Raw genomic sequence first — 13,255 nt, 5'->3', positions numbered from 1 at the left:
ATAAGACAAAGTATCTTTCCATTGACTGAATAGGAATTATTAGGAAAAAAAGACAAATTAATTCTGCAGATGCTTCAAAGTTGACAGCGAAGTAAAACCTCCTCTTTGAGAGTCTTCCACCAATAATCAAAGGAGGACAAAAACAGATTTCTGAACAGTATATGAGTGTATACTACAAGGGAAACAGACGAATGAAAGTTAACAAGTCTTAAAGGAGAAGTCTATTCCATGCATTTTTATTGCTTTAGCTTGTTAGTTTTAATCAATTTTTATGGGAAGAGAAACCACACCCTAGCAAACTACACAACAGCCTAGTTTGATTACTGTAGAAGGGAAATAAAGGAGAGGCTGTTTTCAGAAGTTATACTAAGACTGTCTCTGGAAAATGGTCTGCAATACAGTATCATGAATGTAAAAGAATAAAAATGGGAGTATGCAGTGAGAATATGTAGGAGCAGCAGTTTTAGAAAATGCACATTTTTACCTTTTAATTTTTCTTATGGTAATTGGACACAGATTTCTATCACTGGAGATACTGTCAAGTTTCATTTATATTCTACAACTTAAATTGACTAAAGGCTAAATGGACTCAGTAAGTAAATTTTTTTCCCCTGCCCCCATTGTGTTCATTTGTGATCAGAGGAAGATATTCAACTATTAAGAGATCTACTGAAATTTGTCATCATATAGTTTTCAGTCAAAGATATACAAGGGTTTGCTTCCCAGGAAAGGTACTAATACTGAAGATGGTAGGTAAAATAGTTTAATTAAAAATGCCTAGCTATGACAAAATACCACCAAAAAAACCAGTTCACAGTATACTGATCTTGAGTTTACAGTAACTGATAGAATTATAGAACCACAGAACAGTTTGGTTTGGATGACTTTCCCATGGGCTCCATTCTCAAGCTTGTCCAAGTACGCCTGGATGGCATCACCTCCTTCAGCCTGGTGTCATCTGCCATTTGCTGAGACAGCTCAATCCCACTGTCTGTGTCACTGATGAAGATATAAATATCTAAATAAAGCTTGTCCCAATACAGAGCCCTAAGGGACACCACCTGTCACTGATTTCCACTTGAACACTGAACTGTTGACCACTACACCTTCTGGATGAGACTATCCAACCAATTCCTCATCCCCTGAATAGTCCATCCATCAAATCCTTATCTCTCCAATAAGAGTGAAAATGGGGTATTTTGCCTTTCTGAGCAGCAGTGACACATGAAGTGCTAAAACACAAGCTAGGCAAAGATCTCCTGGCTTTCCTGTGCCATGCATCTAGAGGGGCTCTGAGAATGCTGGGGCACCAGTAAGAGCACTGAGCCAAACCATACTGAGACTGAAATCATGTTATATTTCCACCTTTCCACAACTACAAACCCCTTTTACTGAAAGCATTTCTTTATTTTCAGATCTTCAGTCATGATTATTCCTTTAACTCTGAACAAGCATGAGGTGGTTCTCAAGCATCTTAAGTGCTGGTCCAACAGTATTTATGATGAACATGCAATGCACCACCTCTTACCCTTGATCTCTCCATTGCAACATGATCTTGTTTTTACCCCACTGTCTCCATGGCACTATAAAGTACAACCCAGTTTTCTTCCCACAACAGTTCTTACCAAAACCATCAACCCATCCCCCTACAGACAATAGGAAAAGCAGCACTACAGACCTGGACTGCACAATCTAGATCTCAATCACAGACTTGCGAAAAGTAATGTCCAATAGCAACATCAGGGACGTGTGTGCATTCAGTTCTTTGTGCTACAAGATTTGTCGTGCAAAGTCTCATGAAAATCATTTCTGCAAAAGCACACGAGTCATGTCCACATACCACAAAGGCTACAGAGCATCCACAGCTGAGTAATGCCCATCCTCAACATATTCAAACTTGGCTTTACCTGAGCAATCTGATCAAACTTCAAAGCTGGATCTAACTTCAAGTTGGTCCTGCTTTGAGTAGGAAATATACAACTCCCAGGGGTACCTACCAACCTAAATTACACTATGATTCTACATTGACAAATAAATTTTTTCTGTTCCACTCCCTGTAGTGAGCTCTTCATTGATGCTGTGTGGATGTTAATTTGCTGCTGGGCTATCTTTTAGATGCAACCAATAAGCTCACAGGTGAAACCTGGGTGAAAGGCTGAAAATCAGTCACTCCAACAATCTCTCTCTCTGCAGCCACCATAGATGAAGGTTTATCCATCTCCAGGGCGTAGAGTCCACCCTGTCACCATGCAGTAATTCTCAAATACACCCACATGAACTCCTACATTCAACCAGCACACATGGCATGTATTCTGCTCATAAGGTCGAAAATGCCCACCATCTTATCAGGGAAGTGTATCTAATTGCTCATCTTACCCCAAAGAGAAAAAAAAAAAAAGAAGTGTATCTAATTGCTCATCTTACCCCAAAAAGGAAAAAAAGGAAAAGAAAAACCTCCAACCCATTCTTAACTGAAGTTGGCAGAAAAGACAGATAAGTTTTAACTTGCCAGAAATCTCACGCTCACTTATCTACAATCTTAAATTTGAGCTGCTAGTATGAATCAAAGTCCAAGTTCCTCTGTCTTTACTGCTACCTCTCTCTAAAATTAAGATAATAGCAGTTTACAACTCAGGCATTGTCTGTTTCCAGACTTTTGCTCTGTGCCATCCTAGTGGCCCTAACTTATTTCATCCTTTTCAGTACTGCTTTCTAAAAGAGAAGTAGGTATCACACCATACTTAAGAACTAAAGCAACTCATATTAAGCAAGAAAATTAAGTCCAGTTGCAATCTGAAGTACAACCAAAGCATATATGCACATACAACCATCATTCTGTAAAATATTTTTACTCATAATTTAAAGTCCCAGAAACCTTGGTTAAAAGTGATCCTCAGTTTTGATCTCTGAACATAACATTATGAGATGCAACAAATCTGAAAAAAATCACAAAAACCATGCAAATTTGTGCACTTAGGAATCTACATTTAAAACCAAAGTAATAAACCTAAGGGATGGCACAATTTAAGTGCTGTATTTAAATCAACGGAAGATCAAATTCTTGAAACACTTGAAAAAAAAGTGTAAATATGCTGTAAAGAGGTATTTCCTACCTCTAGGAAGCAAGCTCTAACTCATTGGGACTTAGTCAAGACAATAGGCCAAAACTTCTGTTCTTACTATAGAATGAGTCACTTCAGATATTTGAAGGGGTAAAAGAGGCCAATCACTCAATTAACAGCACAGCAGCTTCCAACTGCAAAGAGGCTCCTATATAATACAGATGCAGAGGAAACAAGGAAAAAAGGAAACTAACTGACAAACAACCCTTTATTCTAAGTTCTCCCATAAGGAGGAAAGTAGACCTAAATTGTATCACCTAAACAAAGACCACACCTTGCTTTTCCTTTTGAATTTAGCAAGACATTAATATACTTAACATACCTGAATTTGGATAAAGGCAGACATCATTTATATCATGTTCTGGCTCCATTGAAGTAAATATCTTTCCCTGAAATTGCAGGAAGAAAATAAATCATAAAGAACTCTAAACAATATAATTAAATTCAGTAAATCTAAACATTAATAACAACTACTATAGAAGCTAAGAAACATGATGGAATAAAGATGGAACAGATTTTGCAGAACAATAAAATGTTATTAATATCTGAACATAACAAAAGGAAGACAGTATTGTCTTTTATCTCTGATTCAATCTCTTACAAGGAAGTACAGCCTACTGGTAATTGAAGACACAGCAATGTACAGTGGCACCTCTAATTTCTCAGCTTACACTTCTGTATTGAAAATATATGTCAGATTTACTTTATTTTATGTAAAAGTGAGGCTGAGGTCCACAAGTTCTGGGCACACTGTCAGTGTATCCCTCACTTTATTCAACTATGAATGTGGAAGTTTTAAATAATTTTACTTTGCTAAGTATGATTAGCTGAGAAAATGGATTAGGAGTAGAATTTGAATGTGGAGCTTGATTCTTCCACTTGTAGTAATGTCTACATGAAATGAAATATAGCTCAGCACTTTATTTATGATTTATAAACTCATTTTTAAAGAGGTCTTGATATAAAATAAAAGCACTAAGAGCATACAGTGGTATCTAGCTTAGATCAGAATTGAAGTTATAAAGGTTAGTTAAAAAAGAGGTAAAAGCGGGAAACAATGTTCTCAAAATAATAACTGGAACACAGTCTGAAAAACCCAGACAAAATACAGGTGCTCTTATAAGCCAACACACAAAACAGCCAGTAAAGGAAGAGTCTCTAACAACTGGACCACATAATCTGAAGCATGAGACTACATGCCTACACAATTCTAAATGAGGGACAGGAACAAGGTAAATTTTGATCCTGTTCCTCTTTTTTTTTTTTTTTTCTTTCCCTGCAGCAATCCCACCTACCTTTCTGGGCCCTTCCTTTCCCTCCCAGTTACATGCTGTTACCCCACCCACCTCTGGTCTGTCCCTGATGATTAAGAGGAGTCCTCCTCCACCCTGGCCTCAGCAGACAAAAGCCTGGTGCTCCCCACCCCAAGGCACGTCTCAGCATGGGGCCATTCTGGTATCAAAGCCATGTGCTCTCCACCCGCAGTCTGCCTCTGCACTTGGTTCCTGGCCAGAGGTAGTCAGGAACCAGCATCTGGGACAGAAGGAGCCAGCTGGAACATACTCTAGGAAAGAGTCCAAAGCTATCTTTGCCTTCCAGCAGTGAGAAGCCCTCCTCTTTCCAACCAGAGGCCACCTGACAAACTTACAGAGCTTCATTCTCAAAGAGGGAAATATACATACCTAGGAAAAATGGAGAGAGGCCACTGCAGATGTTTTAAATAATAACCAATAATTTATTTGCTCTTTTAAACAGTAACAATTAATTGCAGAGGAGCTTACAAAAAGCTACTTGCAATCACAGAAAAAATAAGAGGCTGTTGAAAGTTCATGAGGCAGCACAACAATACTGAAGTGACTGCCTGAAATAATTAGGAAAAAAAGCCTCTACTACAACTCTCTTTATGTTTCACTATAAAGTTAGAAAAGCATAAATGGAGCATGTTTTTCAGAAGGAGCACAATGACTACAGACATCCCCTCAAACCAAAACAAGTTACAATAGTGTTACTATGAATTCTGGGGTAACAAAACATGCTGCCCCATAGAGTCATAGTAAGGTTCATTTACAGAAAGATAAGAAAGAGGACAGCGTGATATAATGAAAAGAGTGAAAATTAGAACTTACAATTTCACTTGGAGGCGCAAAGGGCAAGGATAAAGACATTGCCCATTGCAATATAATCCCCTAATACAGTGTTATTAAGACAGGCTGTTGGCTCGCTGCATGGTATCTGCTTCAGTATCCAAATGGGATCCCGTGAAAATAAGCAGTAACTGATTTTAGTACGTCTTTAACTAACTGATCTACCTTTGAAATTAACCCTACTTTGAGCAGGGAATTGGAATGAACATGTTTTCTCTGGTAAAAAAACCTAACTGGATGTATTCAAGAACATAGTGAGAAATATACAAACCAAGGCAATGGCTAACATACTACTTTTTATGTTTAAAACCTTCTCCTGAAAGAAGCCTCTTGGCCAGACATGTACAAACAGCTAAAAACCCCCTGAGACTACATCTTTATACCTGACAGGCTATTGAATAACTTCCCAGATGCTGATTTACTCAGACAGGACAAAATGCTGTGTAAATTAAGAGACATTAAAACCTCAACTTCTTACACTGAATTTCAGCTTAATTAATTAAGCTGCACAAAAAACATCCAAAAACAACAAGCCAAAATAAAATCCCCCAAAACTCCCAACCCAAATAAAGTAAACTTTTAAAAATCTGAATGCAGTAACATAAAACTACTTACTGTATCTTTGTTCCACATTTTTATGATTCGAGAATCCGCAGAGATAATTAAATCCAGCTGATGCTGAAACTGAATGGATTTAATAGGCAGGCCATAGTGGTGATCTTTGACTATTAATGGATTACTAGACCGAAGATCATATAATAGGACCTTGAAGAATAAGAGACAAATTAAATTTATAAAATTGTAAGACCATCAGGAAGTCATGCCCATCAGATCTTCACTAAACATTTAGCTAAACTTGAAATTTTACTTACATAGGCAGGATTTACATAAAATAAATTATTTTGAATTCTGAAAACAACTTATTAAGTGAGCCGAGTTTATTCTAACCTGGTATTTTAACATCAGCATGCTTCCATCTAGAAAAATTAATGAATTTAAGACCTAATCATCTTTCTAAAGACTTTTTAATTTCTATTGAAAAAAATAAACCATTTATTGTTTTCAATATTCTTAGTGTTTCATAATTAGTAATATTTCACTTTCAGATTCTTGTGTTGTTGTTACATAATTTAAATTTTCAGACTTCCTTCCAGATTCAGTGAATATAACTTTCCCTCAGTGAAATACCACAGAATGTAATTTTTTATGTCAAGGAAAGTAGAGAGTACAGACCCTGTCTTCCAGAAACTTGTATTTTATCTCCAAAATTTCCTATGGAACTTGAGAAAGTTAAATCTTTCACATGTAAAGTGTGAATAACAATAATCTTTGGGAAAAATAATATTATCAGTTTATTTAATCAGAAACACCATCTGCAATAAAATTTGTCTGACTCGTACCCTAACATAGCAAATACAATTCTCACACACATATCTGTTCTTGAAGGAGCTACAGCTTTCTAAACCCATGAAAATACTGATGATGGCAGGAAACAATCCCCACACTTCCCTTTACAAATATGATGGCAACAACAAATGAATTTAAATTAGTCTTCATATCAAGATAAGACACTAAAAATAACAGTTGAATGCCAATAATTTCTGGTTTTCTAGACTTTAAGATGAAGGAGATCACATATGTTGCATTGAGATGGTACTCATAGCCCCAAAAAGCAGCAACTTCCCCTCACACTTGACTCAAGTCATAAGTCAACTGCAAATCTGCAGTTGTAGAGTATGTAGGTTATGATGATTTCAAGTGGTACCTACAAAATTCTGAAGAGTACAAGCATTTGATAAAATTACATTGCAGTTTGACTATTACTACTCTATACCTGTAATTTATGGTCTAATAAATATTTGCAGTAATAGATAGATACTGCACTCAATGTATTGATAGACATGGATTGGGAATTTCAAGAGCAGGATCTCCTAAGAACTGTGGTACATGAAGTCAAATCTACCTGCCCAGTAGATGTTCCAACAGCCATATTCAAGGCCCCATCAAATTTCAGTGCTGAAATGGATGGCAAACCTTCTATCCTGCAAAGCACAATGCTTACAGTTAGGCATACTTTCAATAAAGCCTGTAAATAATTTTTTTTAATGTTAAAGAATAGCTAAACTAATTCTTAGCTAAGTAAAATAATTCACAGGTATCACTGAGAAATACTACTTCAAAAAGATGCACTGTTTACATTCACAACATGCATTTGTATACAAAAATAGCCACTACTTAGATCAGTGTCTAAGAGAACTCCTTTGTGACTAAGAAAATCCTTTATTCACACTAGCAATGACAAGAGAACAGGCAGGTCATTTTAAAGCAAAGTGGGATTTATTTCTAAAACAACCAAGACTTCAGAAAAATCCCGTGAAAAGCAAGCCTTTACTCACTCTGTGTCTGCTGTCACACTGCTTAATGCACAGTCCAACAGCCCAACTCGATTTCTAGTTCTAGGATCCCAGCATTCCACTTTTCCCTAAACAGTTTAGAAAATATGGTTCAAGCTTATGTAGCAGACACCTGGTAGTCTAAAAACATTTAAATAAAATTATGAATTATCTAATCTAAGGAATAATTAACAAAATTTCCTAGGTTGACATGAGTTGTTCTAATAATGACATACAGGGTGCACACATTTCATTTGTAGTTTTTTCAATGTAATCTAAATGAAAATCACTAACACTAATTTTCTTAAGATTAATAGGGTACACATGCCAGCTAGTTTCTACAGATGGCTACACTGCAGAATGAGAGAACATTATTTTTGCTCCCATCTGCAAAATCTCAAGTGCTCAGCAACCAAGTAACTCCAATATTTTATCTGCACTATGCTCTGAAAAGTCATCTTTAACATTATCTATATCTACCATAGCAAATGAGACCAATTAAATTAATTAGGTTCATGATTTCTTCTTTTCCTCCTGCAAATTAATTTCAAAATGCAACAAACACTACTGCCCTTTTCATAAAAGGAAGGCAAACATTTACCTCAGCTGTCCCCATAGCAAACAAGAAGTGGACAGGATTTATGTCACAGGCATTACTCTCTCTACAACAGAAAAAGGAGCAAGTTTAATGACCACAGAACAATTTAACACACTAACAACTAATAAGATTTCTGCAATCATGTACACTATTGTTCAGCCTGGAAAAGCAAAAATTGGAGGGAGGGACAAATGGCAACAACTTCCCATACTTAAGGGGAGCTTACTAAAAATCTGGAGGCAGAGACAGTGCTGATTACTTCAAACAGGTAAAGTTCCAACTGGATGTAAGGATAATATTTTTATGCTGTAAGGATAATTAAGCACTGGAATGTGTTAATCATAGAGGCTGAGAAATTTCCATCTTCGGAATTTCCAAGACCCCCCTGAGAAAATTCACCTGAATTCATGAGGCTGTGCCCTGAACAGGAGCCTGGGCTCTGAGTCTCTCTGCACTGCTCTGCCCATATCCAACACTTACCACCAAGCCCTGCCACATCACTCTGCACCACTGTATTCTTAAACAACTCAACAGGACTTGAAGAAATCGCCTCAAGGTGTGCCAGGCTCAGATTGGATACCAGGAAACATTTCTTCCCTGAAAGGGGCTGCCAAGCACTGGAACAGCCTGCCCAGGGTAAGTGGTTCAATCACCATCCCTGAGGATAATTAAAAGACATGTAGATGAGGCATTTGGGGACATGGTCTAGTGGCGACTTGGCCATGTTGGGTTAATGGTTGGGCTTGATGATCTTACATGTCTTCCAATCTAAATGAATCTCTGATTCTAATTATGTCAAAAGATCCTTATGATTACTTATGTTCTAAAGCTTACATCTCCAGCATGTTCTGTCTGACAATTGGTTTCCTTTCTCTCACCCAAGTATTCTGTTTCTCAGTAGGGCACCCTAGAGCCCTGTATTGTGACAACAATTCTTCCAAAGTACAAATATTTCTTCCTTTCTACACTACTTATCCCAGCACTTTCCAACTTCTTCCATTCAAAGCTCTCTACCTCTAATTCTGTAACTCATCCAACTCCCTCACCTCAAAACCTTCCCACAACTTAAGTCTCATCTCTCTAATCCAGATTTTACTTTACACCCTTACCTCTCCCATGCCAGGATTTTCCCTTTTTTAAACTCCTGTTGCTCAGTTTTTTATTGTGCCTTCCCAAATACTTCTTCATCCGTTAAGCTATTCTGCCCACCAGCTGTTGCCCACCAACAAGCTACTCCATCTAGTGAAGTCTGTCTGCCTCTCCCCACATGAAAAAAAGCTCAGTTCCTACTCTGGTAGGGTTTTCAAAAGAATCAGACACATGCTGGAGATATAAAAATTCTCTTTGGGCTACTTCAAGAGCAGAAGGACAAAGACATGTCTGGGAAAGTACATACCCCGTGGGTAGATCTCTATATGATGGCTAAATTGAGTAATAATGGCAAAGTTTTAATGAAATGCTCTTAAGATCAAGTTATATAATACCTATTTAGTCCATATTAAGCAATTTTAAAACATCCACAAAAGAAAATTCAATTAAACATAAAAACTAGAACAAAAAAGTTACAGAACATAAAATGAAATGAGAGTCAGACTCAGCATATGCTCACTTTCAACTGTGCAAAGCATTTGGGCAGCTTTCAGTACTGGTGGTGAGCATGCTAGGAGTCTGCTCCCACCTGGTGGAAAGAAGAGAGGTCATGCATTACACAGAACTTACGAAGCTTCGGTTTGCAGGGAGTTCAGAAATCTTCCTTGTTCCAGATTCAGCCTGTACACTTCAGAACTACAAAAGAAAAACCCAAAATTACTCTTGTGTCTAACTAATACTGAAAAACACTGCTGTGAATTTGGAGGCATTGTAAAGATTCTTATTCACAGTCTAATTTCAAATATACAATTTTCAGAATTCACAATTTACAATGACATAAATATATACTCTGGTGTTCAAAATACAGAGAAAAATGTGCATGTTCACCATTTATTCATTATACTTCAATATCCTACCAATTACTATTTTTCCAGGCAAAAGATGCATTAACTCATTTCTCAAGACCTTTTAATTTCCTGTGATTTAAGTTACATCTTGAATTTCTACTTACTTTGCTTGAAACCCTAAGAATCTAATTTTATTTTTACCATGTCTTTTCAGAAACACAATTATGTGATTTAACTCACACTTCACAGCAATAAAACACCAACCAGGATAGGAAGTTATTTAATTTTCCTTAAATGCTAAACACTTTTTAAAACAATACACTGACCTGCAGTTTTGAATACAAATTTGCAAATACATGATATACATGGTTTAAGAATAAAAAAACAGCTTAAAAATAGCATGGGAAACTGAACTAATTTTAATCTTCCCACATTTTCCACCCTTCACCATTTCCCTTGTAATTTTGGAAGGAATTGTCACTTTTTCTGCTTTTTAGCTTCTCTAATATTTTAATGTTTATTTTATTATTGGCAAACACTGCTAACAAAACTGAAACAAAATAGTCCACTTAATACCTTGCTCCTACGAAATACAGGTCACATGATGGGTAGTGGTAAGAGAAATCTCTACCAAATTTTGGTATTCTTGTCTTGTAGTAATGGCCATGTTGTGAATGAAACTCCACAAATCTGCCACACTGCAAGAAGACAATCTGAAAACAAAACAGAAAGCACTGAAATATACAGACACAGACAAGTATCTCTCCAACTTGTCTTTTAGCACAAACTTCAGTGATTCTTTTTTTCAAACTCATGAAGGCTTATCACAGCTTATTCAAACAATTTCTACTAAAATGACAGAATCAACTAGTGCTTCATTCTCAATAGCCACGGCAGAGTTTTGTTAATATACATTATATGAATATTCACAGGAATAAATGAGACACCCTGAAAGTGACTGTGCAGTCAGAAGCAGCACAGTTATTTCACGCTCTGCTGCACCAAAATTAACATTTCTACTGCCTTCAAGACACTGCAGTTAGTGATTTCTTCCAGGTACAAAGCTTTGCAGACACCAGTACATTCACATGGACTAGGCAGATGAGCTACACATCCTGATGCACAGCAGCATTCCAGTAAATGACACCAGTGATCTTTCTACATTTTTGTTCTTTGCCAACTGAATAAGAACATTGTTTTTTTTCTGAAACTTAAACAAACATCTCACTCCTGGAAAAACCTACAGGGAGGCATTACTAGAGAGCTCAACCTACCCCAGTAAATAAAATAGGCCAGGTTCTGCTGTTACACTCCTTATGGCAGGTTAACATGGCACATACCCACAGGAAGGGATACCCAGAGACAGGATCACCCCCATCACGTGCTGCACCTCAAACTATGGCACTGAGCAATGGAGGAACAGCTGGCCTGGCCCAAACTCATGCCATGCATGATAACCCCTGCCAAACCTTTGTCTCTGAGCCTCATCACTATTTAGCTTGGATTAGAGAAGTGATACTTTAGTTTAGCCTGTGTAGTACATGCATCTTCTAAAAACAGTACATAGCAAATATCTAAAATTTTCTACTGCTGAATTACGTAGCTAGCAATGCAAATAAGGATGAGAAACTCAGGGAAGTGAGGTGACTTTTAAGTTTAAAGTTAAATTTAAAGTTTAAGTTGAGTTTTATTTAAAGTTACTTTAAATCTGTCATCTTTATTTATTAATCTGTATAACTGTCTTACCTCTAATAATTTTCCATTTAAACACAAATTTCTATAATATTAGACTTGAATATATTAATGTTCTCCTCCATTAGTAGTGAATACAGCTCACTGTAAATTGTGTTTGTCATTTCTTCTTACTAAATTAATTTTGGTCCTCACCAGAAAACTACAACTAACAGTAGCAAATGCATTGGCACTGGTGTGTGGCAAAAACATTATGTGGAAATACAGGTCTCCTGGCAAAAGGCTGTGGGAAAAAATACACTACACTCTCTCCCAAGCCTAAAACTTAGTCCAAGTCTAATACTTTTAAACCTAAAACTTAGAAAGGCACAGAAATGTAACTGGCCTTTTCTTTCATACAGATTCATACTCATCTGTATGAAAGAAAAAAGGTGCTCTCACTATGAAAATGCAAATAAGCCTCAAAGAAGCCTTAAAGGGATGGCAGGAACAGATTTGGAGAGACACTATTTTCCCTGGCTATGAAAGGATGCTGAGAGCACCAAGAGGGCTACCAAGACTGACAAGGGACAGAATCCAGGACAAAAAAAATCCCTCTTTCCAATAGCAACAGTAAAAACTCAATATTTTCCTGGGCAGGAACTAAAAATTCTTTATGACAAGATAGAGCAGAATTGCAACAATTTATTCAGTAAATCTTTGGAACCATCATCCCTGTGGATTTTGACAGAACTGTTCAAGCATTAAAATGATATTTTAAAAGACCCATTCCAATCAATACTTCTATGATTCTAAAAATTTCAAGTGTAATTTCTCGAATATCGTTCCCTCTTTCTAACATGTCCACAACACTATGACAGCCACTTGAAGTTTATTTTTCTTTCTGATGATTTCTTAAGTTTTAGTAAAATAAAATTGAAAACATAAAGATTACATGAAGTTGAAAAAGTAGGGCTTCAGCCTGAAATACAGCACCCATTTCAGCTCAAAACACACACACCTTTCTGTTCATAACCAGTCAGAAACATTTGGGAAGACAGCATGTTCCTCAGTCTCCCAAATGACTATTTGGAATGTAGAGCCAGAAACATCTTCCACTAGACAGACAAGTGGGAAGCTACTGTGAAGTATCAGCTATTACATTCTGCTACTTGAATTCATGCACTTCCTTGGAAATCTCACAGGAAAAATGCAAAAAAAGCTACAAGGCTAGATGATCGTGCCTCTGATCAAAGAGCAGTATTTATTAAAACAAACCTATACCTGAAATGGTAAGGTCTTTCCACAGAAAAAAAAAGCATAAAATAAACACTTGGGTGATTCCTTCAGGTACAGCACTTCATTTAAAAATAAAACTAAAGAAAAAAGA

The 13,255-nt window shown here is 36.8% G+C and overlaps 1 protein-coding gene across 4 annotated transcripts in view; it reads right to left on the bottom strand.

Annotated features, from left to right (window-relative positions):
* Positions 1-13,255, bottom strand: part of NOL10 (nucleolar protein 10) — a 78,427-nt gene that overhangs the window by 60,523 nt on the left and 4,649 nt on the right. For all 4 annotated transcript variants that reach the window (XM_074538103.1, XM_026793598.2, XM_074538105.1 and 1 more), the window contains exons 6-12: positions 10,771-10,907; positions 9,977-10,042; positions 8,261-8,321; positions 7,663-7,748; positions 7,230-7,308; positions 5,882-6,031; positions 3,445-3,511 (exon numbers count right to left, since the gene is read on the bottom strand). In XM_074538103.1, the coding sequence (XP_074394204.1) occupies positions 3,445-3,511; positions 5,882-6,031; positions 7,230-7,308; positions 7,663-7,748; positions 8,261-8,321; positions 9,977-10,042; positions 10,771-10,907 (646 nt within the window). The remainder of the gene's footprint in view (positions 1-3,444; positions 3,512-5,881; positions 6,032-7,229; positions 7,309-7,662; positions 7,749-8,260; positions 8,322-9,976; positions 10,043-10,770; positions 10,908-13,255) is intronic.

Source organism: Zonotrichia albicollis, chromosome 3, assembly GCF_047830755.1.
Source record: "Zonotrichia albicollis isolate bZonAlb1 chromosome 3, bZonAlb1.hap1, whole genome shotgun sequence".
NCBI classification, from domain to species: Eukaryota; Metazoa; Chordata; class Aves; order Passeriformes; family Passerellidae; genus Zonotrichia; species Zonotrichia albicollis.
The sequence above is the reverse complement of the archived record's forward strand: the minus strand, read 5'-3'. Positions and strand labels throughout refer to the sequence as shown.